The sequence below is a fragment of the Callorhinchus milii genome, unplaced genomic scaffold (assembly GCF_018977255.1).
Source record: "Callorhinchus milii isolate IMCB2004 unplaced genomic scaffold, IMCB_Cmil_1.0 Scaffold79, whole genome shotgun sequence".
NCBI lineage: Eukaryota > Metazoa > Chordata > Chondrichthyes > Chimaeriformes > Callorhinchidae > Callorhinchus > Callorhinchus milii.
The window spans coordinates 184,817-211,559 of NW_024704820.1; the positions used below are offsets into that span (position 1 = coordinate 184,817).

At 40.7% G+C, this 26,743-nt stretch overlaps 1 protein-coding gene across 1 annotated transcript in view; it reads left to right on the forward strand.

Annotated features, from left to right (window-relative positions):
- golph3a (golgi phosphoprotein 3a) overlaps window positions 1-23,202 on the forward strand; it is a 41,787-nt gene extending 18,585 nt beyond the window's left edge. Inside the window, exons 2-4 of the mRNA XM_007897162.2 lie at window positions 4,446-4,577; window positions 9,946-10,060; window positions 20,607-23,202. Of these exons, the coding sequence (XP_007895353.1) occupies window positions 4,446-4,577; window positions 9,946-10,060; window positions 20,607-21,031 (672 nt within the window). The 3' untranslated portion in view covers window positions 21,032-23,202. The remainder of the gene's footprint in view (window positions 1-4,445; window positions 4,578-9,945; window positions 10,061-20,606) is intronic.
- Window positions 23,203-26,743: the final 3,541 nt, after the last annotated feature.

The following is a 26,743-nucleotide window of genomic DNA, read 5'->3' on the forward strand; positions in this document are numbered from 1 at the left end:
CTTGCATTTGATATAGCGTTTTTCTCTCACTTGCAAGGCGAGTGCTCTAACCACTGAGCTACAGGACTCCAGTAGGAGGTGGAATATACTGCCCAAAAAGATTATAGTGCTAAACTAATTGGGATATTAAAAGGGGATTACTTGGGAAATAATAATAATCCTTGCATTTGGTGTAGCGTATTTTCACGTCAGTAGGATGTCTCAAGGCACTTCACAAGATTTATTGCTAAATGGAGTGATTGTGTATTTGTAGGCAAACGCGGCAACACAATTGCGCACAGCCATGTCCTAGAAACAGCCATGGAACACGACTACTTTTATTTAGGGGTTGTTGGCCATGACACTTGGAGAAACTCCCTTTTTTCAAATAGTGTCATGAGATCTGTCCACCTGAAGAGATGTGCTACCACTGGGCCACTGAATAGTTAAAAATACGAAGTGGGATTGAATCTTCTGCCGTAATGTAATAAACTGGCACCACAAGCTTGAAGGTCCAGTTCTCCTCCTACTTTAGCAGCTTTGAGTGGGTACGAAAAGGGACGTGAAGCAGGCTGGTGTCTGAGCGAAGGTATTGACTGGGTCGGTGAGGTTTGAGGGCAAGACCATTTAAGGGTTAGAACAAGGAACAAATGGAGCTGTGCGAGGATAGGGTTGATTGACCCGCAGTGCCTGGTGCGGGAAAGAACATGGGCTTCAGTGTCCTGGGTAGGCTGTAGCTGGTGTATGAAGAGCTGGGGAGACTGGTGAGCAGAGTGTAGGCATAGTCACTGGACATGATGAATGCATGGATGAGGGTCTCGGCAGCCTGAGAAAAGAGGTAGTGGTGGAAGTGGGTAATATATCGTAAGTAGGGAAAGCTGAGCAGCTCAAGGCACTGATAGGTTTAAAGGACAGTTGGGAGTCAAACAAGACACAAAGGTTGTATATTGGCTGTGAGTGAAAATGGATCAGAAGGTTGTCAGTTGAATCCCCACGTGTAGTTCAAGCCTCGCGTTGGGACCTGTGCTCAGAGCTTAATCTGAGCTGGGGGATCACTTCATTGTTAAGATCCCATGACACTATTTGAAAAGACAAGGGAGATCTGGTGTCAAGGCAAATCATTCTTCAAATTATTAATTAATTGTGCCACATTTGGTTTAAAACAAAGTCACTACAGTTAACAGTAATCACTTCTAAAACACTTGGGACATTTCAATAATATAGACACCTTATCAAATGCAAGATTTATTGTTGTAAATCTAATCTAAAAGGTACAGGAAAAAATTGCTGGGGAGAATCTAGACCCAGATTGCAGTTTCTTGTTGTACAGACTTGTCATGTTTTTGTGCTGCTTAAAAAAATATTTGTTAAATTACATTTTGTGATTTTTGGTGATAAGTAACCAAATTTGTGATCAATGATGGAAGTCCCAGCTGAAAGCCATCAAGGCTGTACATAACGCATCAAACCAGCAGTGAAAATAAAGTATACATTCTAGTAAATTTGGAAAGCCTGGAAATTAAGTATTTTAACTCTTGTGCAATAAATGTTCAGTTTGTTTTCCAAATCAACAGCCTTCTTGTACAGGACCAAAATTCCTGGAAATAGTTTCCAAACCATTTAATGGTTTGACTTGACCTCTAGAATTTCACCAAAGACCTATTCATATATGTACTAACCCAAAGCTAATATAGAGCCTCAGTTTGCCACAAAGAAGCCTTTATGTACCAGAGTACATGGCAGTCAGTATCTCGTTCCTGTTTTTGTCGCTTGCAATTTAACACGGTACAGATCTGCAATCATGTTCCTGAGCAAAAGAGAGCACTGACTTTAAAATCTGTTCACAAAATGCGTTGCTACATCTCCGTTATTCTGCTTGTTTATTTATATTCAGCATTCTATATTTGTAGGCCACATGTCGTTTACATTTTGAAAACGTCATCAGGAGGAATCAGAATTTTCTTGAAAATGAATAAATTTATACTGTAAACTAGTAAATTGAGTATTTACCCACAGAAAGAGTCACCACTTTACAGTAAACCCTAGGAAATGCTTTGAGGAGCTACAGTATATCAAATGCAGGGATTATTATAAAACAAATGTTGGAATCAAGGCAGTCCTCTGGTGATCTGGGGAGTCCAGTTCTTAGCCGGGGCCTGGGAGTGGGGGGGTTCCATAGTACTCCAGGGCACTACTGATGATATTCCAACCCGTTTGGCTTATCAGTGAGACTTGGAGAGCAGAATGTTTCACCTCTGGTGGGGGCCTCTTCCCACTCAGCTACCATTATCCCTGGAAGCTAAAGCCCTCATAGGTAGAAACTTGCCAGTGTACTTTTCATGGCAAGCTTTGCAGGTTTAGGTAATTAAACTCCAGCAGTAGCCCAATGGATATTTGGAGCCCCCCAAGTCTTGGTTTTTGCCAATCTGTGCCCAATACTCTCCAGAATTAGGTAATCAGGATGCGTCCCTCTGGGGAGAGAATACGCATTTCAAACACTGGAATTTTTACATATAGATGGCATGCGTGGAACTCCCGTCTGGTTTGGATGTTTTGAAGCATGATGATGGGTTTCCGCATATGTTGGCTGGCCAAAACATGTATATTAAATTATTTATCACCGTAAAATGCAGCGCATGTGTGAAACTCGTTTTCAAAAAAAAGGATTTTTTTTTGATGCTGCCAGCAACTGTATCAGTAAATTGAGATAACAGTAGATTCAGATTGAAAGTGTTAACGTGGAACAAAGAACGATGAAAAAGATGGAAAGTGAGCTTGGAAGTGGTGAAACGTTCATTAAAAAAATGCACAAATTGATTCTCAATTTTAGCCACAGGTGCGTAGCCCAATTTTATAGATTAAATTTTGAAGAGCGTAGATGTATTTTAGGGAAGTGATTATTACCAATATAATTTTTCCATACTGCAGCAGTTTTCAATAAATAGATAACCCCATTTAAAACGTCTTCAAATTTTAAGATTTACAACCTTCTTGCTGCTTCTTCCACTGGTTTTGCCAACCACAGAAATAACATTTCTAGCAATCATTTGGGATGAATTCCTTCACCTGTTCTGCAGATGGATGAGGCCAGCACGAGGCTTATGTTGTACTTCTATGAACTTTTTTGCCAATAGTTCATCAGATATGTGTTCCACTAATGATTAAGATATAGCTGTGCAATTGTAGAAAATGCATGTAGAAAATAACATCTGTTCAACAATCTTGTTAATAACTTGAATTCAGCTTCATTGTAGTTCTTGTGAACTTTTTAGAAATGTTGGAAATGAGATTGTCAAAAACTAAATGCTACAAAATAGTTTTTTTTGTAGGTTGAGTATTCCTGTGTGATGAAGCTCCACAAAGTGGAAGGATTTTATAAGCAAAACGGGAGTTTTGGAGAATTAAGGAACCCCTTTTGCATTATTTGCCCTTTGACTTGCTCTCTCCTTCCCCTCTTTGAATATAATAATAATTCTTGCATTTGATAAGCAGAAATCCTCGGTTTTCCAGAGTTCTTAAAAAGAACCAGCTTCCAAGTCAGTTGTTAATAATCCTTGCATTTAATATAGCTTCTTATCACATCTTCGAGACGTCTCAAAGAGCTCCACAGCATAAGAAGATAAGAATTAGGAGCAGGAGTAGGCCATTCGGCCCCTCGAGCCTGCCCCGCATATTCTGTAAAGTGATCTGACTGTATATTTTGTGGGTGATATGCGGCAGCCAATTGTGCACAGCAGTGTCCCACAAACAGTCGTAGATTGAGTGACCAAATTATTATTATTTTTGAAGGGATTATTACCACAGGAAAAGTGATAAGTCAATCGACTAACAAACGAGTTCCTACGTAATGTGAGGTAAATCGGCGTTTAAGCCTCAAAACGTACCTCTTCAGCCACGCTTTCGATCATCTTTCCTCTCTTTACCTCCCTCAACTCCCACCCGCAGCTCGGGTGACCAGCCAGAATTGTTCAGTCCTTTGGAACCACCTCCTGATGCTATATAAGTGTAAATTCTACAGTCTAAACCTGCCTTCAACGGCTTCTCAGGGGACTGGGCCAAATGTCCTGTATATAAGGGTGGCCTTAGAATAAGGTTTCAATGGTGTTTATAGAATTATGAAGAAGCTGTTCCAGGGTGATTCTTAATGGTGGGTGGTTGCTGATTTGAGGTGGTTGCTTGACGTATGCTTTTGGCTTCCCCATTGTGCAAACCTATATTAATGATGATAATAATAATAATATTATTATTATATTAATGATACTCCATCATTCCAGGTTTGGATTCTGGTCACAGTTATGATTGGTTCCATTTCCTATACTCTTATTTTGTTGGTTTCAGCTTGATCCTATGAAAGGTTCTGGAGAAGAACTACATGATACAATTATGGAAACTCTCAATTTGCAGTGTATTCATATTCACAGCTTCTTAATGGAAAGCTAATTCTAGTGTGTTTCCTTGTATTATAGGGTTACACCTCATTTTGGAATGACTGTATTTCATCTGGACTGCGTGGTTGCATGCTGATTGAATTGGCAATAAGAGGACGCTTGCAACTGGAGTCTTGTGGAATGAGACGCAAAAGTCTACTAATTAGGAAGGTAAGAACTGTATGAATTCTAACTTAGAACTTTTGCCTCATTTCCAAGGACTGGAATTGTTCAATACTTCCATTTCACTATCTGCTTTTATCTATTGAGGCTGAATTCTACCTAAGTTTTATTGTAAAAATTAGTTATTTCTCACAAGGTTAACAAGGCATTTTCTTTTCTTAAAAAAAACTACATACAATGAATGGGTTAATTCCAGTGTTTATAATTAGGGCTTCTGATTTTGGTCATAACCGAAAACGCACTTCTTTAAAATAATGAAATCGGTATTTATCCAATAAACGCTGCAAAGCCCTATCAAGGGTAACATGGCCTGACGCCAACTGTGCATGAGTTACTCTTTCTCTGTCTCTCTCTTTTCCCCTGTTTGGGAGTGGTTGTGAATGGAGAAAGGCACCGTGCATGCATGAGGGCGCCTCTCTGTATGCTGGCTTGTCTGGAACCCAGACGCGCATGCGCAGTGCCTCCCATCTCTCACAAGCCCATCTGCGCACACAGAGGGAAGAGGAGTGAGGCACACACCTGCATGAAGGCATAACATGGATTCTGCAGATTAAGCTGTAGTTCTACATGTTATGTTGGAAGCAAATGAGCTGGAAGTTCAGATGAGGCTGAAGGGCCTTATTCCTTCAAAATTTTCTTTTGTGTACTTGACCTTTGTCTGTTAGCATTCACTCTGGATAGGTGGGACCACAGTATTCTGATGACAGCACTGGCTCATCGATAGGACTTGGAAGGGCAGACTAGTCATTGGGGGTAGGGAGTTATCCCACTCAGCTCCTATTAACCCTACAAGCCAAAGCCCAACTGGGCAGGGTGGTCCTAGCTGGACAAGCAATATCAATGACATGCTATTCGGTTTTAGCTGGTTAGACTCCAGCAGTCCCAACACACACTCTGCTGTCCCCAAGCCTTGGCTCTTGCCAGCCTGCGCCTAATACTTTCCGGAATTAGGTAACCAGGATGCGTCCTTCCAAGGAGAGAGTGCACATTCCATTCCAACAATCTATCTCTGGAATTTCCATGTGTAGGTGGGATGCATGGAAATCTCAGCTTAGTTTGGACACTCTTAGTTACCCGCAGAATCCGCCACAAACAAACCATCTGCTACAGACTCACTACAAATATAGTTTCTGGCCCGCGGGCCTCCTGGCTGTTCGCCTGGCGAAATATGGGCAGGGCAGCTCCGGACGTGCCCACGCAGTGCGGCGCAAGAGGCAAATGGGCTTCACTCGGAGGCCCTGCTGTTGTGATTGTCTTTGTGTGTGTGTCTCTTTGTGTTTATGGGAGTGTATAATTGTCTGTGTGTGTGTCTCTCTATATGCATTTGTATGTGTGTGTGTGTTCCTTTCTCTCTGTGTTTGTGGGTGTGTCTACGTGTGTGTCTCTGTGTTTGTGAATGTCTGTGTAAGTGTGTATCTCTCTTTGAGAATACGTGTCTCTGTGTTTCTCAGTGTGTGCCTCTCTCTGCTTCTGTGTGTGTGTGTCTCTCTCTCTCTGTCTGTGAATATGTGTGTGTGTGTGTGTGTGTCTGTCTGGGTCTGTGTATGGTGCTGGGTCCTGAGAGCTCCTGTAGCCTCGTTGGTTCCCCCTCGCCCGCCCAAAAGGCCACCCAGTTTTTGCAAAACTAGCAATTAATTAAGAAGCAATTAATATTTTTTGCAAATTCTAATCTGTTATTTCCTCATGTTTAGTTTTTATCAATGAAATGAAAAAATGTAGGTTGGCAGTAAATTAAACATCAATAGCACCAATCATTTTCTGCAAAATTTGTCAAAAATCTCTCGACAATTTTCCGCAAAATCGGCTAATACCCCCCAATTTCAGGCAAATGTTTCCGCACTTTTCTATTGTCCTGGGTGATGGGTTTTCCATATGTGTCGGACACCCGGTTGACCAAATAAAAACTTAGAAAAGGTGAGTCAGAATTTGGTCAACAAAGAGATGGATCTGTTTTTGAGTGACCTAAGGTTGGCTCCTTATTACTCTGATACCATTACAATTTTAATGTGTGGTCAGACCATTCCTTTCCAAGGTGCTGGCAGACACAGTTGCAGGGGAGCCAGTTTTCAGTTGAGCTGTTGTACTGTAAAGTTGTGCCAACATTCAGCAACAGATTTATTTTGTAAAATAGGACTGTTGTAATTTGAGCCAAACAGATGGAGTGAAAAATGCAGGTTTGTATATTTCACTACATTTTAATTGCTCTTTGAATAATTCCCAGTTTCCTTGGTCAAAGGCTTTTGCAAGTGAGGGTTTTCCATGTTTTGCTTGCATTTCTATTTAAGATGGTGTATCCTTTTGTCAAGCATTTACATTAGAATATACAGCACAGAAATAGGCTATTCGACCCAACTGGTCTTTGCCAGTGTTTATACTCCACATGACCCTCTTCCTGCCCTTCCTCAACTAAGCCTTCAAGCATACCCTTCTATTCCTTTCTCCCTCATGTACCTATCCAGCTTTCCCTTAAATACATCCATGCTATTTGCCTCAACAACTCCTTGCGGTAGCATGTTCCACATTCCCACTACTCTCTGTGAAGAAATTTCTTCGAATGTCCCTATTTGATCTATTTGTAATTATTTTATGTTGATGGCCTCTGGTTTCGGTCTCTCCCACAAGTGGAAACATCTTCCCTATGTCTACCTATCAAAACATTTCTTATGTTCTTATGTAGAATGCCCTTATAATCCACATGCTGTTTAACCACATTGTGTTTTCCTGGTAGTAGCTTTGTTGCAATTAGAACTCTGCCGCCCGTGTCCTCTCCCGCACTAGGCTCCGAGACCCTATCATCCCCATCCTCGGCCGACTCCACTGGCTTCCTATCACACAGAGGACACAGTTCAAGACTCTCACCATCATCACCTTCAAAGCCTTCCATGGCCTTGTTCTCCCCTACCTCTGTGACCTCCTAACCCCCTACCATCTTGCTCGTTCCCTTCGCTCAGAGGGCTCCGGCCTGCTCTGGCCCCTGCTTCGCCCCCCCCCACCATTGGCGGGCAGGCCTTCTGCCACTCTGCCCCCCACCCGCTGGAACTCGCCCCTCCTTCAAGACACATCTCAAGACCCTCCTCTTTGACCGTGCTTTTGATAACCCTCCTTCCCTTCCCGACCCCCAGCTCGGCTCCGAAACACTGACTGTCCAGCGCCTTGAGACCCACTCCGGACATGAAAGGCGCTATACAAATTTAATTTTGTTGTTGTGTCTAAAATACTAAGTTGATTTTAAAATGAGATTTTTGCTTTAAAAAGAATTTAGAATCTCCATTTTTTTGGAAATCACTACAGTGTGAGACGAGTTTCATTTTTTAAAAAAAATGAGGTCCCTTTTATTTTTGTATTTTGTACCATTTATATTTGTATCTTATTTAAAATGATTTTCCCACAAATACATAGGTTACAAAACCAATTCACTTTACATTATAATCTGTGAAGCGCTTTGAGACATCTTGAAGAAGTGGTAAAGCGCTATATCAAATGCAAGGATTATTATTAATGAGCATTTTAACATAAAAATAGGAAAAGTAAATTGTAAAATTTAAGAGATTTGTGCCTAACTGTGCTGTGATGACCAAACTATGAAACAAAATTACCCAAATATTGTTTCTGTATGCAACACTGAAAGGATAGAATACCTAGAATACATTTTGTGGCAACCAAATAGTTTATCTTGTATGTCAAAATGGTTAGATGATTAATTGGAATGATTTTATAATCCTACTTTTTTCCTAGAAAATGTAAACGTTGAACTATGTCTTTAGTACCATACTCATCGGTTCTCGTCAACGACTTTTGTCCTACGCCTATTACCTTGGAACATAGGAACAGAAGTCGGCCATTCAGCCCTTCGAGCCTGTTCCGTCATTCAATTAGATTGTGGCTGATCTGTACCTCAATTAATCCTGTCAATTCCAATTTCCCGCTTTCTCCCCATATCCCTTGATACCCTGACCTACCAAAAATCTCTTTACCTCACTCTTGAAAGTGTGAATGGATCCAGAATCCACTGCCTTTTGGGGGAAAGAATACCAGATTTCTACCGCCCTTTGAGTGAAAAAATGCTTCCTGATTTCACTCTTAAATGGCCTGGTTCTAATTTTAAGGCTTTGCCCTTTGTTTTGGATTCCCCACCAGAGGAATAGCTGCTCTTTATCTACCCTAATGAATCTCTCTATCATCTTAAAGGTGTGGTGCCCAAAACTGAATGCAGTCTCCAGATGGGGTCTGACTAACGCTCTATACAGCTGAGGCATCATTTCTTCCCCTTTGTATTCCAGGCTCCGTGAGATAAAGGCAACAATCCATTCACCTTTTTGATTACTTTTTGCACCTGGGAACTCATTTTTAGTGATTTGTGGATATGGACACCCACATCTCTTTGCTCCTCCACAGTTCTTAGTCTCTCTCCCATTAAGAAAATATTCCAACCTTATCAAATGCCTTCTGAAAGTCCATATAAAAGACATCCATACACATTCTTATCTATCATTTTAGTCACCTCAAAACATTCAACTAGATTAGTCAGACATGGCCTACCCTTCACAAACTCATGCTGACTAGCTCATACCTGTCCAAGTGTTCAATCACTCTGGCCCTGATGATGGATTCCAGTATTTTCCTTACAACTAACATTAAGCTGACAGGTCTGTAGCTTCCTGGTTTCTCCCTCCCTCCCCTCTTAAATAATGGGGTGACATTCACAATTTTCCAATCTAAGGGCACAATTCCCGAATCTCGTGAGCTTTGGAAAATTTTGACAAATGCATCTGCAATTTCCTCTCCTATTTCCTTTAACACCCTGGGGTGAAAACAATCAGGTCCTGGAGATTTGTTTATCTTGATTCTCATTATTTTCTCCATTACCATTTTTTTAAAATTTATATTCATTTTATTAAGCATTTCACTTTGACTTATTTTTAGGTTCCCCTGCACGGCTGGTATTTTGTCCTCATCCGCTACCCTAAAAATGGTAGCAAAGTATTGATTTAACAAGTCAGCCATTTCCTTATTTTCCGTTATAGTCTCACCTACGTCTTCAACGGGCCCACATTCCCCTTCACCATTCTCTTCCTCTTAATATATTTATAAAACCTCCTCAACCTCCCCAGCCTTTCCCTCCGACGCACAGCTATCCTTCCCCACATTCGGTCCTTAACCAGGACCGCCTTCCTCTACCTCTGCCAGATTGCCGGCCTCTGACTGTACCATACCCCAGATGCAGCCAAACCACCGTTTCAATGGAGAAATTACTGCAGGATATTTTACAGGTCATTTTTTGTAAATTTAAGAAATCAACAATTTGGGAATGTTGGATACCTTTTGGCTCATAGTAGTTTTGTTTAATCTCCACTAGGTGATTTGTAAGTCGGATGCTCCTACTGGGGACGTTTTGCTTGATGAAGCCTTGAAACACATTAAGGAAACGCAGCCTCCGGAAACGGTGCAGAGCTGGATTGAACTTCTCAGTGGTGAGTGAGAAAAAGAAGTCAAACCATACCAAATATCAGTGCCCAAAAATGTGAATTAATTAGTTCCAACGTTGCACAAAATGGGCAACAAAACTTGACTTTCTATAAAATTTATTTTATTGATGGTAGAGATGCTTCAAAATAAATTCCAATCTTATTTTGCAACTGTATAAAACTGTTGGTCGTTTCCTTCTGTTTTAGGAAATATGTTTTGCAAGGGGAGCAGTCATCTTGTAAGTGTATTTGCACTCCAAGCAATTAATTGTGTTCCCGGGGTGTACTTGACTATTTGACAAAATGGCTCTTTGGTGGCAAAGATGGTGGAGTCCTGTAGCTCAGTGGTTAGAGCACTCGCTTTGCAAGTGAGACACCTGGGTTCAATCCCCGGCAGGTCAGGGCGAAACCTTGGGCAAGTTTCCTTACTCCACACGCCTAATAATAATCCCTCCAAAACTAAAAACAATAATTAAATTGGTCATTTTAAATCTACGACTGTTTGTGGGACATTGCTATGCGCAATTGGCTGCCGCGTTCGCCCACAAATATACAGTCAATTCACTTTACAGTGTATTCTGTGAAGCACTTTGGGACGTCCTCCCGACGTGAAAAGCGCTATATCAAATGCAAGGATTATTATTATTATTATTGCTGTGCGCAATTGGCTGCCGCGTTTGCCCACAAATATACACTTTACAGTGTGTTCTGTGAAGCGCTTTGGGACGTCCTCCCGACGTGAAAAGCGCTATATCAAATGCAAGGATTATTATTATTATTATTATTATGGTTTCTCAATAAGTGTTTCTCTTCTCTTTCCCAACCTCCCCTCATTCAAAACCAACAAGGCGATATAACTGGTATAAAAGGTATTTTATATCAAATAAGTTGTTTTAACAAAATTATGTAGGCAGGTACAAAAAATCTTTTGTCCCTGGCATCTCCCCAAATTAAATATCTGATGGTATTTTTGGAAACAATACCCTGTCACTTTCCAAATTACAACTAAAGTGTGTTTTTCTCTACTTTCCTCCCTCTACATGTGTCCTAAAGTTTGTGGATGTGTAATAGCCTTTTTTTTCCTGTCGTGTATTCTTCTGTACTGTCCACATGGTGTCGCCAAACATCAGCGGTATAACTGGGAAACCGTCCAGTTTGTGATCCTCATTGTTTAATTAGAACTGTGATGAGATGCATTATATTTATAGCATAGTTGAGTTTTTCACTTCATTTATGTTCTTTGGCATTGTTGAAGAAAATAAATGATGTTGGCTGGCTTTATTGAAAAACATTAATGTTTTTGTATGCATTTCACTCTAATGGATAAAGCTGTATTGACTTTCTAAATCCTTTTACTTTTCTGTTTCTGATTTTTTTTAATTCATTTAAAGGGAAACTTAAGATTTTATGCTCATCAAACTGTGTTTAAGTTATGCCTCCATGTAAATGGTTGCAATATAGTTACTGTAAAATGTTAATCATTTCACATTATCTTTATGCAGTTGAAAGATAAAATAATTTAATTTGAAATGAAACTCAATTTTCCTTCATGAATTATTCTTATCTTCCTCTTTATTATCCTATGTATATTACAACAGCCCTTGCTCTATTTTGATTGAGGGAACAGCACGCAAGACAACCTGACAGCCTGTTGCTTGTACAGTCCCTTCCTCAGTTTTGCATTGTTCATGACTTGAAAGATTCAAGGCTTGTAGAGGACTTTGTCTGTGTATGTGTGCATGTGTTTAGTCCCTTCAGGTTTCTTCTGCCTACACCAGCAGCTTCTAGCTATTTCAGAACCGGCTCTGTTTGAATTGTTTATAAAAGTAGCCTATAAGATAAAAGGGCCGTTACAAATTGCAAAATGGGCTTAGAGATGTCCCCCTGCGAATCAAGGGGAAATTCAGCAATTATTAAAGATGTGTTTTAAAAAGTTCGCTTGATTGAAAACTATCTAAAGCAAAGTCCAGTTATAGACATTACAATGATCATTTCTCTTTCTCCCTTGGGGGAGTGCTTAAACATAACATTAGCAGTACATTTGAATATGTGAACTTGCACATTTAATCAGTTTGTATAGATATGTACATAAAATGGGTTCCTTGTTTACTAACTTGAAACACTACTCAGAATTGTGAATCATATACTGGAAATTATCTCTTACACTTCCCAAATAATAAATATACAATAGTTTATTGTGCTTTGATAAGTGTTCTATCTCCTGAGATATGAGGTTCTGGCCTTGCAGAGTAATTCCTTGGACTTGCTAGATCTACCTTGGATTGCTGAAACTGAATAGGAGCTTGATGTACTTGCTTCTCAGTTACATTGGATAAAATCAAAGTAATTCAGTCCAGTGGTGCCATGGCATGGCGGGACATGAGTTACATTTTTTTTATCTATCACAGATTTGGATTGCAGTGAGGTCTTGGATACTTGCATTGAAGTGCCAGTCTAGCCTGTGAGCTCAAAGTCCCACATGGGGCTTGAATCGACAACCTTCTGATTCAGCCTTCTAAGACGGAACCAGACTGATGGGACAAATGGCCTACAAATTCTTCTATATTCTTAGATGTGCATTTATAATCCTTCACCACCACAATATGAGTCTTAACGAGTCCGATCTTTTTAAAACTACTGACCCAAGACTTCCTACACTCCAACCTTGTAACTTTCATAACCATTTGCCATGCAGTGGTAATAGAACTGTAGTTTGTTGAATGTAGAAATTACCTTAGAAGTAACTTACCTTATATTTGTGTAGTTCATTGAAACCTTTATCCTGTTGACCAAAGGTGAACCATTTTCATGAGCTCTATTATCCGAAGCCTATCTTCATTAAAGCAATTTCAGAATTTCCTGTACTATGATAAATACATAAGACAGTCCATGAATGGGAGACATTAATGTATTAGAATAACAACAATAGCAAAATTTGTAAAGCACCTTTCATATTGGGAGGTCATCCCAAGGCGCTGGGCAGACAGAGTTATGGACGAAGGAACTGCAGGATGGAATTCCAGAAGGTGGGGGCAGAGTGGCGGAAGGCCCACCTGCCAATAATGGGGCGAGCAAGGTGGGGGATGTGAAGTTGGCCGGAGCCCGCTGAGCGGAGGCAGTGAGCAGAATGGTAGGGGGATGGAGATTGCAGAGGTAGGGAAGAGCAAGAACGTGGAGGGCTTTGAAGGTGAGGACCAGGATCTTGAACTGTATCCTCTGTGTGATGGGAAGCCAGTGGAGTTGGGCAAGGATGGGGGTGATAGAGTCGCGGGAACATAGTGCAGGAGAGGACACTGCAGCCTGTGGAGGGAGGAGTTGGGGAGGCCGACAAGCAATGAGTTAGCATAGTCGAGCCTCGATGTAATGAAAACATGTATGAGGGTTTCGGCAGCCTGCGGTGTGAGATAGTGGCAGAGCCAGGCAAATTTGCGAAGGTGGGAGAAGGCAGAGTGGGTTATGGTGCAAATATGGGTTAGAAAGGATAGTTGAGGGTCATACAAGACCCCAAGGTTCTGGATTGGCTTAGCAAGGAAGAGTGTGCAACCATGGATGGTGATGCTGTCAGCTCCTGAGGTGAGGAGGCGCTGACAGGAGCCAATCAGAGAATCTCTGTCTTGTTGACATTCAATTGAAGAAAATTAGCCCTCAATCAGGACTTGATGTCTGACAGACGTTCTGTCAGCACAGCAGTGGTCCTGGAGTCAATGGTGGAGGCAGAGAGATAAGAGTTGGGTGTCATCTGCATACGTGTGTAAGTTGATAGCATGTCTGTGGATGATTGTCACCAAGAGCGAGCATTTAGATATTGAAGGGGTGAGGACCAAGGACATAGCCCTGAAGAACACCGCAAAAGACGGTCCGGGGGCTAGAGGCAAAACTTGTTTGAAGAGATGAAGTGCAGGGGGTGTGAGAGGTACGATCTGAACCAGTCAAGGACAGAGCCGTTGAGGTGAGAGGAGAGGTGGTGGTTGAGAATAGAGTGGTCGACAGTGTTGAAAGCAGCAGAGAGTTCAAGGGTGGACGAGGAGGCAGAGGGAGGCCTGGTCGGAGATAGACAGAAATGTCATTTGTCACTTTGACCACAGCTGTTTCTGTGCTGTGGACGGTATGGAAACCTGATTGGAGGGGGTCGAGAGGGGAGTGGTGGGAGAGGAAGTAGCGAAACTGAAAAGCAACAACTCGTTCCAGGACCTTGGAGAGGAAAGTGAGGTTGGAGATGGGGTGGTAGTTGGGGAGTAGAGAATGGTCCAGGGAGGATTTTTTTTAAGGATAAGAGTGATGACAGCAGAATAAATATTTTATGTGAACCCATTGCTACAAAATATGAAGTAAGCAAGCTGCAAGTGTGACATCAAGAAAAGAAAACTTGTAATTGTTGAATAACACTGAAAGGTTTTGAAGGTCTGTGGGAAAGTTACTGCCCACAAATATACAGTCAATTCACTTTACAGTGTGTTCTGTGAAGCGCTTTGGGACGTCCTCCCGACGTGAAAAGCGCTATATCAAATGCAAGGATTATTATTATTATTATTATTATTATTACTGATAATTTAGAATGTGGTCCACCATTTTCATATCTGTTTAGACTGGGGAAAAGTTGGATTAGGATGTAAATCATACTGAATAAATCACCATGAGATATATTAATATTGTGCGGGTTAAAATGTAGAAATTCTCCTGGGATATTACCAGTTATAAAACTTTTTTTGCAGAAAATTGTGAGCTGTTGTGGGATAACATTCCAACAAGCAGTATAGGTCACTAACTTGGGTTATTGTAACCATGCATATCTCCAGGCAGCTGTGTTTAAAATTCACTTCTTCTGAAGAAGCTAGGAACACGAGTGGAATTTCTACAGCTGCTTCGATTCAGGGAAAATTCTACCCTTTGGAGAATGACAAACTACTTTGCACAATCTTTCTTATATGTAATTGCCCTTGAGGATCCTGTTTTATCATGTCATTTTGTGGAGGTGCTTTCTGGGATGTTTTCTCTTAGTAAGTTGCACAAGGTAAAGTACAGCTTGGTATGTTACCATGCTAGAACACATTATGTATGCAAAGTATAGCTTGATAGTTTGTACATCTAATTGGATCTATCTAGCAAGGTTTAAAATGAGTAATTCTTTAACATTAATGTGTCCAGATGCGCTGGAGGCAATATCTTTCTTGCCCCCCCTTCCGTCATGTATGGTTAGAAATCCTCATCCTCACTTTTAAAGCCCTCCACGGTTGTGCTTCTCCCTATCTCTGCATCCTATTAACACCATACCAATTCAGAGTTTGAAATCAGTCGAAGCTTCTGGAGAATGAGGCTGGAAAATAAAAATATTGGGAAAATCCAGTACAGAAATTCAATTTTGGTCATATTTTCTATATATTGAAGGCTTTCTTGCTGGCTACTGCTGGTGTATTTAGATTGATAACTTATTGGAATGACAGAATGACCTGTGGAAACTATAGCAAGACGCATCCATCTAGGCCAAGAGATGCTAGCAGCATGTTATGGGGCGAGTGCATCATAACTTTTGAAATGCATGAGGGAAAGGGAAGTGTACTTTTCTTAAGCAGGTTAAACCTGGTAAAGTCGTTAGCCCGAGTCTTTCCCACCCCCTCAGCTAGTAATCCTTCTTTAAGCCAAAAGTAAATAACTTTGGTGTAATATTGGTTTCACAGCTACATGTTCACAATTTTCTCTCCCTCAAAGCAGAGCTATACACTTGGAAAATGTCTGTGCAACAATAACCTTTAAATTGTTTTTTTAAAAATCAGTTGTAGACAATACAACGCTGCCTCCAAAATTAACTGGGAGTCCTGTAGTGCATTGGTTCGATTCCCATGCAGCATAAAACTTCAGGCAAATTTCCTCACTTCAAACACCTCTGCTTACCAAGCAGTAAATAGGGACATACTTGTGAGTTGATTGGTGGATTTTCTTCCTGGTGGTAACAATCCCTTTAAAAAGTCACTCAATCCACGACTGTTTGTGGGCCACCGCTGTGTACCGTGTTTCAAAGTTTGGCCTACAAAAATCTAATCAGTTCACTTTACAGTATATTCTGTGAAGTGCTTTGAGACGTTTCAATGACCTGATAAGGTACTATATCAAATGCAATGATTATTATTTTTATTATCTTTCACAGTATTTTCAATTAAAGAGAGCACTGTTTTGGTAGCAGTGAAACATAGGATTTCATCCTGTCAACCGGCAGACCTTCATTACCTATTCAACCATCGTAATTTCATGTCACGTTCTAGAGGAAAGGGCTTGTTTCCATGAAACCTTTTTTTTCCCGATGACTGTTATAAGAATTAATGCTCCAATAGTCTTGGATGTCTCATTGGTCTTGAGAGATGCTTGGCTGCCACTGAAATACCTCGAGCAGAGATTTCGATGTCTACAGCCTAAATACACCACTATTTGTTGTAAACTTGGACACAGAACTTTCAATACTGGCTAGCATTAAAACATCTGCGTTTTGCTACAGAAGAGATAACTAATTTTGGAAGCAAATTCTTGTTTGTACTTCTGAGTTTTATTTAGTTATGAACTATTTAAATCGCTCCTAAACCAACTGGGAAATTACATTAATAGGTTAATTCACTCCAGTTGTAATGAGGCTTTGGTTGTTTTTCTAGATTTGATATAAATTGTTGGATATTAAAAATAACTTCTTTGGATAATGATGTCTTATCTAGACACAGAAATTCAGAAATTAAGTCTAGTGAAGTGCTGTTTAAAATTCAACATTTGGTCTGGTTGTTTAGCCTAAGTGAACCATCGTTCACGATACGTCTTCCAAGTAAATTACAGTGACAGTTTAAAGGAACATTTTTCGGCTCCTCAGTGGGTAAGTGCACTGAGTCACGGTTACTAGTTAGTCCAATACCCAATGTGTACTGGTATTTCAGATGAGCCTTATATCATTAGCTTCAGTGTCCAGAAATCCAGGGATTAATCCTAAGTGCTCAGTAATCGCTGATGGAAAGTGTGGATGTTGGGCGAAATCAGAATTTGAGTCAGTTCTTCTGGCTCCCGCCTCTCTCTCCCCCCCCCCCCCCCCCACCCCACTCTCCCACACTCACCTTCACCTAGTCAAATGACTGCCAGTTCCTGTCCAGGATAATGTGAAAAATGTCATATGAATGTTACCTGAGAGCTGCTGTTGACTGGGAATTTACCTCTGTGTCACTACCTTTGGAAGTAGTAAGAGAAAGTATGAGGAGGAAAACTGCTTCCCCCTCCATTGCACTTGAGCTAATAATCGACTCCAGTGCAGTAGTGAGGGTACGTGTCCTTTAGCTGAATGACAATTAGACAGGGTAATCTTAAGATTTTTCTTCTCCCACAAACTGGATTTATTTGATTCCATGGTCATAAGCTCAGCTCTACATGATTTTGTGGTACGATGTCTTTGCATTTGGTACTTCTGAAGCAATTGCTGGTGTTTATATTTTTAAGTGTCTTCCCCGCGGGTCGTAACGCAGCAGGAAGTTGAAAATGATTAAATATAACCAGGTCAAAGATCATGTGAAATGCTGTGACCTGAAACTAGTGTTTGAAAAACAATTTATGTGGGTAATTAAATTAGGCAAAACACACAAAGGAATTTTATTTCTCACTCCCACTTAGTGCTTAACAGATTTTAAGTTTATATTTTGAAGCCATTAAAACTAAAGCTTGCAGGAACTGTTGATGTTCTAAACCAACTGAGTATACTGATGCTTAGATATTACTTTTCTCACTGAAGGCAGCCAACAAAAAAATTCCCATTGGAAATGCTGGAAGCTTTGTGGTTTTGTGTGGGAAGGAACTGGATTCTATGCTCCCAAGTCCTGATTGTAAAGCAAATTGTTCTCAACGCTGGAAAATGAAATGTACAACATTCAGGACTGCCAGCATGGGGTATACAACTCCCACACTATAATAAACTAACTGCTTCAAACCCAACATCCCCAAAAATTACCCAGTTCCTTTCTGGGGTGACATTTCTCACACAAGTTATACTTTTTTTGTATCTTGCGTTGTAGGCCATTTTCTTTGTTTTTAATTAGAATTTTGCTAATATGCAGCTCACAAGGTCAATTTTTCAACCAGTGCAATTATCTGAACTAATTATACATGTACAAATGAAATCGACTGCCTATATTTCATGCACTTAAGCAAATTATGCAATTTCTGATATGCGTTTTGAGTGAAGTGAAAAAAACATGCAAATCAATGGTGAATTTTCAGTATCAAGAAATTGCTGCGCAATTATCTAACTAGGAAATAAGTGGAGTCCACTGTACTATTGTACAAATAACATGTTTTAAGAAGTAGGCTTATTGAATTGAATCTGAAACATTTCTCTATAACAACAATAATATTTGATGTAGTGCCTTAGAATATATTAAAGTGGATTGACTGTATTTAAAATTTAAATCAGTGTAAAGAACATAATGTGTATTTTAAAAGTATCGAGGCAGTCCAGTGTTCTTTTTTCCAAGTCTTGGCCAAAATCTGTGGTGTAATTGTTCTCAAATGTTTTGAGGAGCTTCATTTCCTCTAGAATTTACAGTAGCTTTTGACATCATGAGATTTTGGCTCACAGGCCAGTGTGTCCTGTTGGCGCACAAGCCTTTTATAATTCAGCTCTTGTTGAGTGAGAACAGTTTGTGTCCTTTTCCAAAACCTTTTTGTATTTATCTAAACATTTTTCTAAAAATAAGCTCTAATTTTACTTAATGCTAAAATTGTTCAGCAATAATAGCTGGATTCTTTTTTGATGATAGTAAATACTGTCTACAAAAGGTAGGTCTGGAATTGTTAAATGTACTTTATTTACGCAGTCACTAAAGTATTACCAAAGTACAGTAATTATCTCTTGAGTACATTGTGTTCAGTAGCTCTGTGCGATCTGTTGTAAAAGAAAATGTTTATTTGAACCACTCCAATGGTAAATGAGAGAGGTGTGTCTGAATATTCCCAAAACATTAAAATAAACAATTTTTACAATAAATGTCTTAGGGTCATATACCTCTAAGAAAAATGTCTTCCAGAGTCCGTTTGGTGGGGAAGAATCTTTGCTCTACTCTTATCGTAGTAATCTCTTAAGGGTTAAAATTCTTAGCTATTCTTAGCCTGTTAAAATCATAAAAATGAAGATCACACAGAATGGTGGAAAATTCTTAAATTCAGACTGCATTTGGAAGCCGGTCCTTTTAAGAACTCCTTGATTTCTAAATTGATTTCTAAAATGTTACACAGCTGGGCGATTTTAAATTTTAAGCCTAAATGATCTTGCAGGCTAACACCAGGTGGGTTTGGACCCTCTGGTTTCTTATCACATGTTCGTCACGTGATCTACAGTGAGTTTCGGTAGACTGCATCTGATTTTGGAAAATGGCTTGATTAACGTGTAGTAACAGTGCAACGTTGCCAGATGTTCTCTTACTGGTAAACATTCGAATCGCATTGAATCACGGGAAATGAAGTTCTTCTGTGTATGCCTGGACAGATCAAGACTAAGTTTCTCGTGATTCCCTGCAGTTGGCCGGTAAGTGCACACCGTCGACGGGTCAGGACGTCATTTCCCGCAATTTGATTTAGCCGGTAAGTGTGGGAATAATGGAGAGGAGGGGAGCAGCGTTACGTGTTAGGAGATGATTAATACGAATACTGCAAAACTAAGTGGTTTTGATAGGAAACTGAATGGGACTCGGGTGAACATACGACTTAAGCGATTATATGATTTATAACGATAAGACTTTATGCGAGTTTTACTGTACAGCGTAACAAAGTTGGTTACAAGTTAATTTAGTTTGTAAATATTCCCTGCTAGCCTTATTAAATGTATCAAGATTTCCCATGAGAAAATGTTGCGCCAAGTGCTTTTCCTCTAGTGCCAATTACAAATTTTCAGTCATTGTTTATAAATAAACTATTATCCAATGAATTAAACATTGGAAAGTTTGTAGTGGATTTGGACCGAGTACAATACTCTGTACTAAAGGTGAGGTTCCTCTAAGGAAGAGCAGTCCCTGTGGAACTGATATCAGAGCATTTCTGCAGAAATGTATCAAGATGAAAGTGATTTGCTGGGATTGGTTATTTAATATGTAGGCTATAAATGCTATAATGATGAAAAACAAACTTTAACAATTGACTATATGCAAACTATAGGATGTGTAAACTAACTGATTTTCAAACTTCTCGAGGCCACAGTAAAATGTGGTTCTTTTTCAGCACTACTGTGAAACATTCAGTCTGCTAGTTCTTCAGCATTTATAAAGTTATTTGGTACAAGGGGTCCCTGCTGGGATTTATTTATCTTACTGTCATTAAGATGTTACCAGTGATGAGTGGATACAGCTAGCAGGAAAGACTGGGCAGGTTGGAGACAAATGAGGGTGGACCTAATTGAGGTGTTTAAAATTATGAAAAGATTTCACATGCGTTTCACGGAAACATCACTTTTAAAGAATCTGAAGCTTGCAACATTAAATTTCGGATCTTTGGACTAAATGGACGTACTAATTGTGTGTGTGTATTTTTTTTCCTCTTGCACAAGGTGAAACATGGAACCCATTGAAATTACACTATCAATTACGAAACGTCCGGGAACGATTGGCCAAGAACCTGGTGGAGAAAGGTGTACTGACTACAGAGAAACAGAACTTCCTGCTGTTCGACATGACGACACACCCTCTCACCAACAATGTTATTAAACAGCGTCTCATCAAAAAAGTCCAGGAGGCAGTGCTGGACAAGTGGGTGAATGATCCTCACCGGATGGACAGACGCTTGCTTGCCCTCATTTACCTGGCCCATGCATCGGATGTACTGGAGAATGCTTTTGCCCCACTCTTGGATGAACATTATGACTTAGCCATGAAAAGAGTACGACAGCTGCTGGACTTGGATCCTGAAGTTGAATCTATGAAGCCTAATACAAATGAATTACTTTGGTCTGTAGTGGCAGCCTTTACTAAGTAAAAACTGTAATGAATTGTATGAAATTTCTCTTTTCATATTCACTCTATTTCCACTTGTGCAAGTACACTTTATTCCTTGTCGGTTCTGTCTCATAATCTCCTTAAACTGTCCTTTTTTTTTTCCATGAACAATGCCCTTTCCTTTCAAATTTGCTGAAGGCTTTGCTTTCCATTAAGGTAGGAAAAAACGATTCACAAATGGCCTATCTATGAAACGCTGCATTTAGTACAGCCAAAGAGATATGGTACATATTTTTTGTGGGCTGCCCAGGATTCTACCCCCATGTGCACGTATGCATTTATTGATGATGTCAAAAAATTAAATGCAGTTTAATCCTGATAAATTCATATCTCGTCCATAGATATTTTACACTCAGCATTTTTATTTAATGAGAATGAGTGAGAAAGGCGAACTTTATGTGAGGAACAAATATGCATTTATCTGGACTGTAAACTGCACTGTCGTGTAAAACAGTCTTCATATACAATTGCTTAGGAAAGAGAGGGGAAAAAAGTTTCAAGTGCTACACAGAAATTGTTATCATTGTAAAACAAAACCTGCCTTTCTACTGCACTATTTCTGTCGCAGTTTATATAATGTCAGTTTTCTTACAAAAGTGAGTTATGCATCCAGTGATTCTTCTTTTAAAGTCAGCTAATCAGTTAGGGATTAGAGGAATTCTGTACACACTACGTTTTAGAAGTTTAAGTAAAACTGTGCATTATTATCGTATGCTTGTGAAAGTGTGTATGAGTGTGTGTAGCATGAATAGCAAAATGCCAGAAGTGATATTTTCAATCTCGTGAAAATATTGATCTTTTGTGACCTTGCTGTTCACAGTGAGCATTAGGAAAATTAATTGGAAAAACTAATTTAAACGTTTTTAAAAATTCCAAAACCTTTCGCACATTTAATAACCTCAAAATATTTGGTTAGGACTAGCAGTGGCCTCTGGTTAGTGTCTGAAAGGAACATGGAAAATATTTACACAAGTTGATTTAGTTGTTTGTTCAATCACACCTTATCCTTCAGGACCTGACCATGAGTATGTGCATTTTTTTTCCCCTTTCCCCCGCCCACCCTTTCATCCTCTCACCTTTTTAGTCCTGCCTTTGTGGACAAATGAGAGTTAACCGTCTCTTAAGAAAGTCCTGGAGAGTTCTGTTAGTTTTATGTAAGTTGTAAGTGTTTTGGTTACAAATAAACTTTTTGTAAGGCATCTCCATTTTAAATGGCATCAACGTATTTGACAGAGGAGGCCTTCTAGCAGTTCACAATTTTAAATGGAAGCAATTTTGGGATGGCCAACATTCCAGTATATTATGTATATAGTTTGACTTGTATATTTACCAATCCCCATCCTAGTTTTTTGCAAGACATGATGAATTAATTCTACACCTGACCCATTCTATTCGTAGCCACTGATGTATGGTGGAAGGGGCTTCTGTAAAGCATGTGCAAATTTCTTGTATGTGATGTTGATGTATGTGGGCGAGTATCTTGTGGGTACTTTGCATAGCCTTTTACTATGTTATTCAGTGTACAGTATGAGGTGGTCCTTTGTCATTTGTAAAGAATATATTTCATGTCTCAGAGCATTTGAATGATAGCAAGTTGAATGCAACTTTTCTTTTCTCTGTTCACCGAAAAAAGGATGTAGAATCACGATTTATGTTTTTCAGATATCGTTACTGATTTCCAATTGATACCATCTCTGGAAATGACATTTTTTTTTAAAAAAGTCATGGCATGTGGACTCTTTGTAGCTATGACAGCCATTGTAATTATTGAGGGAATTGCTTGTGGGATAGAAATATTTCAATTATGGCACAGATTTTTTTTTAAATTTTTAATGTATAACTGTGTTGATTTAGCACATCTTATGAAATTATTGGCTTTTTTTAACCTGTGACCTCTTCTCACTGCTTGCTTCACTGCTGCTGATTTCACCATATGTGTATATATAACAAGGGGCTGTTTAGACGTACAGTGATTCAAGACATAGTGCTATACTAATGATGGGGCTTACAGGTGTTTGTGAATTACTTTTGTTAAAATATTCAAAACAAAAATACTAGATGGTGCAGAATTGTAGACTTGAAATTAAACGGATCCCTGATCTGTATACTAGCTTTTTATCTTCTGGTTAATAAACTATGATCTTGAAAGTGCCTGAAATAGAGCACATCATTTATGTTCTGATTCACCCTTATCAGTGGATATTTGTAGGAATGTGCTGTTTGAAATTATGCAGAACCACTGACCCTTATGGAAGTATGTTGATTAACTCGTGTCACAATTCAATCTCTGGTTGAATCCTGGACTCCGTGCAAGGGGAGGGAATACCAGCTTGAACTAGCCTGGAACGTCCATTGAACAAGATGTGCTATCAACCTCTGTGGAAGCGGATATTCTCCAGAAAGACATGTCCCATCCTTTACAATGTATTAGCTGGTTATGGAGCTGTACTGATGACTGTGAAACTGTCTGCCCCACCTTGTCAGCGAGGCAGTGGATCTAGAAGTACAATTTCTTTTTTTTAAAATTCATTAGAATACGAAATCGCATTGCGATCTGTTTTTGGTTAGGCAGTGAACTTCTCGAAGGTGAAGTTTTTTTTTTCTTTTGCAGTCAGTCTCATGTCTATTTGATTATTTTCTTCCAAAGAAACTTCCTATTTCAATTGCCACTTGGGTTCACTCAGTTTTATTCATTGTGGTGCTCAGGGTACCAGTAAAAGAAGTTGTAACCTCAAAAGGGTACAGCATTCCTCTACACAGGTGAAAGTGAATCTTGCTGTTTTTTTTCTCATGTGAGTAAAGAATGGAAGAACTGTAACTGTTACGCCAACCAGCATAATGAGAAATTAAATTCTGTCCAACTTTCCAACCAGGATGGCATATTTTTTCTAAAGTGACAGAGGTCGGCTGCCAAGCATGCCTAGAGTAATTGAGTAAGACTGGTGTATTGTCTGCAAATGCTTCACAATAATGATCTCAGTTTAATATTGGTGTTTTGTAGTAAATGTTATAGCATTTTATTAGCTGTGTGATGGTGTAATGACCCTGATGCTTTTGTACTTTCAATGAAATTGTCTTAAATATGCCGTTTAAAGCCATATATAATCATATATACTTAAAACCAAGTATTGTTGCACAGGGTTTTTTCTGGGATTGAGGGATGGGAGGAGGAATAAAGTGATATTACTCCTTTCACATTTTTATTTAGTACAGGTTCTCCATTACGCTCTTAAAACTTTTGTGGATGTGCAAGCTATTTGGTGGGGGAGGGGGTTGGTTCACATTACTTTCCTGCCACCCACCATTACTCTTCCACTCCTGAAGGTGTTGACTTGTGATGAGGTGCTGTTCCATACATCCTGCCAAGCTCCGATACTTTGCATGGCGGTTGTGAATCGAGGTGGTTGAAAATCATAAATCGAAACTATATGTAGATTGGAAATTATGCAATGAAAATGACAGCCTGGAAAAGTGTCTCAGGAAGTAAAGTGCGACTTCAACAGGGAGCCCATGAATTTCATGCTGAACAAATGGCAGCTTGGGGACTGAGGCAGCCTGTGGGTTTGCAATGTACATGGGATTCCCTGCATGTGTGTTACTTAATGTCCTGTAGCTCTTAAAGTGGTGCTTAGGTGAGTCACTGCAGGTGTATCACATACATTGCAGGCTTGTGGTTTGATCAGGAAGGAACAGGCTGGCTTCTCACGGAGGATGTGTGGGACAGGTGGTGGTTTTGTTTGAGATCGCAGAAAGTTGCAAGGCTAAAAGGAAGCTCACCCACGATGCTGTGTTCATTGACCTCTGCAAGCTTTCGACCTAGTGCCTCATGAGACCCTCATGATGAAACTGGAAGGCATGGGAATACACGGGCAAATCTTGCCCATTGTCACCAACCTGATTTGACGTATTTACCAATGACATGTTGGGTGGCATTGAGTGGGGGATGGACTTTGTGCATCTGTTCTAGGCCTTTCTGACTGGATTGTAGGGTTTCTGTTTGCAGATGATATTGTGCTGCTGGCGGACTCACCTAAGCACCTTTTTGCTCTTGCCAGAATCATGGTTCTGCACTCACCCCTCACGCTGCTGAAACCCTGGTTCACACCTTTGTCACGTCAAGGCTGGACTATGGGAACTCTCTCCTCGCCGGCCTTCCCGCCACCTCCCTCCACAAGCTGCAGGTCATTCAGAACTCTGCAGCTCGTGTACTGTCCCGCACCAGGCTTCGGGAACACATCACTCCCACCCTCGCTCGCCTCCACTGGCTCCCCATCCCCCAGAGGATTGATTTCAAGATCCTCATCCTCACCTACAAGGCCATTCACGGCCTTGTTCCCTCCTACCTCTCCGACCTACTATCCCCTACCTACCTGCCCGTACCCTCCGTTCCTCTGGCTCCGGTCTGCTCCACGTCCCCCGCCCCAACCGCCCTACCATCGGTGGTCGGGCCTTCAGCCCCCAGGCTCTGGAACTCTATCCCCCAGTGCCTTCGCCTTGCTTCCTCCCTTTCCTCCTTCAAGGCCGGTCTCAAAACCTTTCTCTTTGACCGAGCCTTCAGCTCCCCTCTCGACTCTCTTCCCCCTCCTCGCTCCCTCCCTTCCCTCCCCTCACCCTGACCATTTCCCCCCTCCTCGCTCCCTCCCTTCCCTCCCCTCACCCTGACCATTTCCCCCCTGCTCGGGTCATGACCCAACTGTGCAGCGCCTTGGGACGTCCTCCTGACGTGAAAGGCGCTTTATAAATGGAATCTTGTTGTTGTTGTTGCTCAAGAGCCACAGTCCCTTTGCCTCGCCCCCTCCCTTACTTCCTTCAAGGCAAGTTTCAAAACGCTCCTCTTCGACCATGCCTTTGGTTGCCCTCCACCCTCCCCGATCCCGACCTCCAGCTCGGGTCCAAATCCCTGACTGTCCAGCGCCTTGGGGCGTCGTCCTGCCGTGAAAGGCGCTATACGAATGTAATTTTGTATTCTGTTGTAAGAGACGACATCAAAGGTATTGATAGGTTCTGAGGAAACTGAGGCCTGAGGCTACAGCTTCTGGAAGGTGATCTCTGGAGACCAAATTTGTCAACATGCGTCTGTGCAGCAGCACTTGGAATCCACCTTGATTGGTTTGCAGAGAGGTAAGCAGCTGTTCCTGAAGCTCCACACCTCCCAACTAGTGTGGCCGAGCTACGGACAGGAAGATGGTGGCAATGTGCTCATGCATTCATACTGCGCTGTGTTGCCACTGGGAAGCTTGCAGGGAGTCCCTGGTACCTACCATCCACATAGTGAGGGCATAAACACATGCTAGTCAGATACCAATGAGTGACTATCCTTGTGGGAAGGAGGTGGTGGGGGAAAGGTAAGCAGGATCTTCTTGGAGCTGAACTGGAGTCCTGTGGCTCAATGGTTAGAGCACTCGCCTTGCAAGCAGACACCTGAGTTCAATTCCAGGCAGGGCGAAACCTTGGGCAAGTTTCCTTACTCCACACGCCTAATAATAATCCCTCCAAAAAAAAATGATCATTTTCAATCCACGACTGTTTGTGGGACACTGCTGCGCAATTGGCTGCTGCGTTTCACCCACAAATATGCAGTCAATTCACTTTACAGCATATTCTGTGAAGTGCTTTGAGACTCGAGAAGACGAGTGCAAGGATTATTATAAGATGACCACGGAATGTCAGAATTCAACCCAGCCCTCTGTAG